This window comes from Chiloscyllium punctatum, chromosome 26, assembly GCF_047496795.1.
Source record: "Chiloscyllium punctatum isolate Juve2018m chromosome 26, sChiPun1.3, whole genome shotgun sequence".
NCBI classification, from domain to species: Eukaryota; Metazoa; Chordata; class Chondrichthyes; order Orectolobiformes; family Hemiscylliidae; genus Chiloscyllium; species Chiloscyllium punctatum.
In genome coordinates this window covers 33,460,810-33,467,379 of record NC_092764.1, presented here as the reverse complement: position 1 = coordinate 33,467,379, position 6,570 = coordinate 33,460,810, and the positions used below count along the sequence as shown (strand labels likewise).

Genomic DNA, 6,570 nt, shown 5'->3' with positions numbered 1-6,570 from the left:
CTCGCGCGCTCTCTCTCGCTCTCTCGCTCTCTCGCGCTCTCTCTCTCTCGCTCTCGCGCGCTCTCTCGCTCTCGCGCGCTCTCTCGCTCTCGCTCTCGCGCTCTCTCTCTCGCTCTCTCGCTCTCGCGCGCTCTCTCTCGCTCTCTCGCGCTCTCGCTCTCTCGCGCTCTCTCTCGCTCTCGCTCTCGCTCTCTCGCTCTCTCGCGCTCTCTCTCTCGCGCTCTCTCGCGCTCTCTCTCTCGCGCTCTCTCTCTCTCGCGCTCTCTCTCTCTCGCGCTCTCTCTCTCTCGCGCTCTCTCTCTCTCGCGCTCTCTCTCTCTCGCGCTCTCTCTCTCTCGCGCTCTCTCGCGCTCTCTCTCTCGCGCTCTCTCTCTCGCGCTCTCTCTCTCGCGCTCTCTCTCTCGCGCTCTCTCTCTCGCGCTCTCTCTCTGGCGCTCTCGCGCTCTCGCTCTCGCTCGCTCGCGCGCTCTCTCTCGCTCTCGCGCGCTCTCTCTCGCTCTCGCGCGCTCTCTCTCGCTCTCTCTCGCTCTCTCTCGCGCTCGCTCTCTCTCGCGCTCTCTCTCTCTCTCTCGCGCTCGCTCTCTCTCGCGCTCTCTCTCTCTCTCTCGCGCTCGCTCTCTCTCGCGCTCTCTCTCTCTCGCGCGCGCTCTCTCGCGCGCGCTCTGTCTGTCTGTCTGTCTCTCTCTCTCACACGCGCCCTCTCTCAGGCACACCATCGCAAACACCCGCCATGTGCACACCCTCACAGAGGCTTTTACTCCATCACAGTCCATGCACAGACTTTATCCAGCATGTATTCTCTCACACTTTCTCTCCTTCACATAATATGTGTACACACACACACACACGCAAAGTCTATGGGGTGATTTTGAATTTGCAGAATTGTATATGCAGATACATTCTATTTTGTTCTAAAAGCACACAATCTGTAGGCAGTCAATTCATGTGACATTTTACAAATTCCTACTTTGGAAATAGAACCGGTCTGGCTCAGGATTGGGCTCAGACAGACTCTAACCTCACACCTTGAATGCATTGTCTGAGCTGAGATGTTACTTTTTTTATATATAAAACTTTTAAGTTATCTCAGGAGTGTGACTTGAAAGAAGTTGTAGGATTTACATATTAATGAATTGAAACCTGCAGCCCATTCTAAAAGATGAAAGACTAACAGCAATCTGTTTGTTCAATATATCACATCAGTTGTATGACATTATGATCATTTGCTCTAAATTCTGTGTCCTATGATCCTGCTCCACTAGCTACCTGATGAAGGAGCAGTGCTGTGAAAACTTGTACTTCCAAATAAGCCCGTTGGATATAATCTTTTTTAAAACTCTATCCAACACCAGTACCTCCACATCAGGAAATTATATGCTAGTGAGCCCTACGTCAGTGATAGGGAACTCATTGGAGAAGATTTTTAGGGATGGCATTTACTCACCTTTGGAAAAATATGGATTTATTAGCAATAGGTAGAATGGCTTTGTGCAGGGAAGGTAGTGTCTCACAAACTTGATTAAATTTTTTTTGGGGAAATCACAAAGATGATTGAGGGCATGGGGGTAAATGATGTCTATGTGGACGTTAGCAAGGTCTTTAACAAGGTCCCTCATGGTAGACTAATGTAAAAGGTGAATTCACATGGGATCCACAATGACCTGTCAAGATGGATGCAGAACTGGTGTAGTCAGAGTAAACAGAGCAGAAATAGATGGGTATTTTTCTGGTTGGAGATCTGTGATCAATAGTGTTCCGCAGGGTACAGTGCTGGGAGTTCTGTTGTTTGCAATATATGTAAATGATTTGGCAGAAAATGGAGGTGGTCTGATTAGTAAGTTTGCGGACGTTGGAGGAAGTGTGGATAATGAGGAGCATTGCCAGAGGATGCAGCAGGATAAAGTAGGCTGGAGTCAAGTGTGGAAAAATGGCAAATGGAGTTTAATCTGGACAAATGCAAGGTGATTTATTTTAGAAGGTCTAATACAGGAGGTAAGTATACACTAAATGGCAGAACGTTTAGAAGCATCAATATGCAGAGGGACCTAGGCATAAGGTCCTCAGTTCTCTGAAAGTAGCAAAACCATTAGATAAGATGGTCGATGCTTGCCTTCATCTGTCAGGGCCTTGAGTAGAAAGATTGACAAGTCAGCTGTATATAACTTTTGTTAGGCCACATTTAGAATATTTGGCATGGTCCTGGTCACCAAACAAGAAGGATGGAGAGGGTACAGAAATGGATTACCAGGATGTTGCCTGCTTCGGAGGGTATTAAATATGAGAAGAGATTGGACGATCTTTATTTGTTTCCACTTGAATGTCAAAGGATGAGGGGTGACCTGAGAATTTTACAAAATTATGAGAGGCATGGATAGAATGAATAGTTGGAGTCTTTTTTTTTCCCCCCAGAGTAAGCATGTCAATTACTAGGGGACATAGGTTTAAGATAAAAAGGGGTAAGTTTAAAGGAGATGTGAGAGGCAAGGTTTTTACACAGAGGGTGGTAATTGCCACTGCCAGACGAGGTGGTGAGGGTGGATACAATAGCAACATTTTGAGGCACCTTGATAGATATATGAATAGGCGGGGAGTAGAGGGATATGTGCCACATAGAGGCACAAGGTCTTTTGTTTAGAAATGTTTCAGCACTGTCTTGGCAGGCTGAAGGCCTTCTTCCTGTGCTGTACTGTTCTTTGTTCTAAATTCGAAAAAGTGGAGTGTTTTTCTAAAAGTGAAAAAGTAGTTTTGTGCTGTAAAATGGAGCTGGTCAACTGGACTACTGAAGCTGTAATAAAGCCAAGAACTACAAATGCTGGAGATCTGAAACAAAAGCAGAAATTGTAGGAGAAGCTCAGCAGCTCTGGCAACCTTTGTGGAGATAAAAACAGCTAAAGTTTCGAGTTCTGTGACCCTTCTTCAGAACCGAAGAACAGGACTTTTCTGAAGACGGTTACATGACTCAAAACATAAACTCTCTTTTCTCTCCACAGATGCTATCTGAGCTGCTCCAGCAATTTTAGTTTTTGGTTTGTTACCCTAAAAGTGTGTGCCTTCTTGCAATTTCCTTGTCCCCACCTTCTGTCGATTCCTCTCTTCCACTTCTTCACTTCCATCTACAGAACCCACCTGGACCTGCCAAATGGAACATTCAATCCAGCAAAATATAGCCCCTTCCCAGCCTTGACAAAAGATGGCCAGCCTCCAGTAAGTTGCACCCCCAGTGACTCCCTCAGTGCTTAATGTTAAACAAATATTGCACTTCAACTTTGGAAATGGTGCTCTGCCGCAGACCTTGGGACTACGTTCCCAATGACACGACCGCTAAAGAAACAAGTAAATGTTGACATACTTTGTAGACTGCAGCTTTTCAGAAATATCTTGGCCCTTGACCCAGTAATGCTGAATGACGTACAAATGAAATCAAAGCAATCTATTGCATTCTCCTTGTCTCGTGAGTTTGCTAGTTATGGCCTGGCTTCTGGATAGGGTGTCTTCATCCAGCATCAGGAATGATCTCATGGCAGATGAACCAAGAAGTTTCGTTGGTGCTTGTTAGTGTGTCCAGGTGATTAAGGGTTGTATTACGATACTATCTGTTGTCATCAGTTTTAGATTGTTGAATTCTGATGCTATTTATCCATACACAGTAATGTATCTTAATTGTTTTTCAACTAGCGTTCATGAATGCAAGAATAGAACTAATAATTGTAGTAAGTGAATAACAATAAAGGCAAGGAATATTCGGCAGGCCTGCACAACTCAAACATTTCCCCCACTTCATGGGCATCTGATTCTACATTGCCAGCACTTCCTGCTGATTTTGCAACACTTTATCTTCATAGAGATTGCATTTTTGATCGCCTGTTTCTCCATTGTGGTCAATAAAAATTGTTTTGTCTTTTCAGATCTTGTGATTGTCTTGGTCAGAAATGCATTTCAAAAACTAAATATTGTGGAATCTGACCCTAAGGTACAGCACTTAACACAGGTGGGGATGATTCATTTGCTGTCTTTATTTAGACACAGAGTTACTAACAGAAGTTTGCAACGTTTTGGAAATTGCAACTTTGTAAATATAGATTATGCTCATTAGGACAGAGTTTTACCTCCATTCAGTAGATGTGTAGAATACCCTTGTGAAGCTGGTAATTTCTCTGTATCCTTCCAGTACCAGTACCAATACCAGTACCTCTCAGTTAAAATGGGAACATAGATACAGGAGGTATGCATTTAGCCCCTTGAAGTTGAACCCATTCAGTTAGATCAAGGCTGACCTGTGGCCTAACTCCGTATACCTGCCTTTGGCCCATATCCCGATTAAACCTTTTGCTTAACAAAAATTATCTACCTCTGATTTAAAATTAGCACATTTGAAAGAGAGTGTATTTAAATTTTATCTTGCCATTGACCTTTCAATAAATAAATTATCATCTCTGTAGAGGTCAAAACTTACAAAGAGAAATTCGGACATCTGTAAGAGTAACCTGCAAAATTTCATATTTGAATAATTTCTACCATGAAATGACAAAAGTAAAGTAATGGCTAAACAGTGTTTTCTTTAGTAGCTGTTAGGCAGGGAGTTTCAGGATTTCAACCCAGTGACACAGGATGGACAGTGATATTTTTCCAGTCAGGGTGATCAGTGGATTAGAAGGGAGCTTGCAGGTGGTGGTGTTTCCATGTATCTGCTGCTCTTGTTCTTTTTGATGGTTGTGGTCATCGTTTTGGAAGGTGCTCTCTAAGACCCTTGGCAGATTTCTGCAGTACCCACTGTCGATGGTACATACTGCTGCTGCTGAGGCAGTGAATATTTGTGAATGTGCTACCAATCAAGGGAACATCCTTTGTCCTGGTTGGTGCCAAGTTTCCTGAATGTTGTTGAAGCTGCACCCATCCAGGCAAGTGGGGAGTATTCCATCACACTCCTGACTTATGCCTTGTAGATGGTTGACAGGCTTTGTGGAGTCAGGAGATGAGGTACACGCTGCAAGTTTCCTAACCTCTGATCTGCCCTTGTAATTGACTTGTCCTCTATGAGAAATCCTGTCTGCTGTACCAAGTCCCTCATTATTTTATACAATTCAATTAAGCCTTCCAGCCTCATCCATAAGAGGTCTATCGACAAAACTCTAGCCAGAGAAACAATAGCCAATCTGCTGGACATACAGAACAGACAACAAGACGGAGAACCTATCAACAAAGACGGCATACTCAAATTACTGGACCTGTGCCTCACAACACACTTCACATTCAACAACCAAATATATGAACAAATCAAAGGCACACCCATGGGCTCACCCATCTCTGGACTCATAGCAGAAGCGGTAATGCAAAGATTAGAACAAACAGTCTTACCGCAAATTCAACCCAAACTCTGGGTCAGATATGTGGATGACACCTTTGTAATCATTAAAAACACAGAAATAGACAACACACACCAGATCATCAACGCCACACTCACGGGAATCAGATTCACTAGAGAGGAAGAAAAGGACAACTGACTCCCATTCCTAGACGTGATGGTACAGAGAACACCTAACGGAGAATTCACCACAAAGGTATACAGGAAAGCCACACACACAGACCAAGTCCTGAACTACGAAAGCAACCACCCCAACACACACAAAAGAAGTTGCATCAAGACACTGTTCAAAAGGGCCACAACACACTGCAGTACACCAGAATTGCAAAAAAAGGAAGAAGAACACCTATACAATGTATTCGCCAAAAACGGATACCCACGCAATTTTATCAACAGATGCCTAAGGGAAAGACAACGGAACGAGAACATGCCGCAACCCAAAGGACTAGCCACACTACCATACATCAAGAGTATTTCCGAGCCAGACTACTGCGACCACTAGGACTCATAACAGCACACAAACCAATGGCCAGTCTCAGATAACAACTCACCAGGACGAAGGACCCGATACCCAGCATGAGCAAAACCAATGTAGTGTGTAAAATCCCATGCAAGGACTGCACAAAATACTACGTAGGACAAACAGGAAGACAGCTAACGATCCGCATCCATGAACACCAACTAGCCATGAAACGACATGACCAGCTATCCTTAGTAGCCACACACGCAGATGACAAGCAATATGAGTTTGACTGGGACAACACTACTATTATAGGACAAGCCAAACAGAGAACCACCAGGGAATTCCTAGAGGCATGGCATTCATCCACAGATTCAATCAATAAGCACATCGACCTGGACCCAATATACCGGCCACTGCAGCGAACAGCTGGAACTGACAACCGGAAGTGGCAGATACAAATCACTATAAATGCCGGAGGAAACTTCACAGAAGCGCTTCACAGGAGGCTCCGAAGCACTGAGGATGTCACCTAGACAGGGGACGAAACGTCTGCAACACAAATTCCCAGCTCAGCGAACAGAACCACAACAACTATTCCATGTACGTCCATATGCTTGTCCAGTGATGATTTAAATGTATTTAAAGTTGGCGAATCTACTACCGTTGCAGGCAAAGCATTCCATACCTTTACTACTCTCTGAGTAAAGAAACTACCTCTGACATCTGTCCTATATCTATCACCCCT

At 44.3% G+C, this 6,570-nt stretch overlaps 1 protein-coding gene across 6 annotated transcripts in view; it reads left to right on the top strand.

The window, feature by feature from the left end:
- The window catches only part of LOC140496409 (Fanconi anemia group A protein-like), a 111,609-nt gene that overhangs the window by 31,875 nt on the left and 73,164 nt on the right, over window positions 1-6,570 (top strand). For 5 of the 6 annotated variants that reach the window (XM_072596095.1, XM_072596093.1, XM_072596094.1 and 2 more), the window contains one exon: window positions 3,906-3,988. In XM_072596095.1, the coding sequence (XP_072452196.1) occupies window positions 3,906-3,988 (83 nt within the window). Of the gene's footprint in view, window positions 1-3,905; window positions 3,989-6,126; window positions 6,426-6,570 lie in introns of those variants that run through there. The other variant, XM_072596097.1, reaches the window with a different exon arrangement.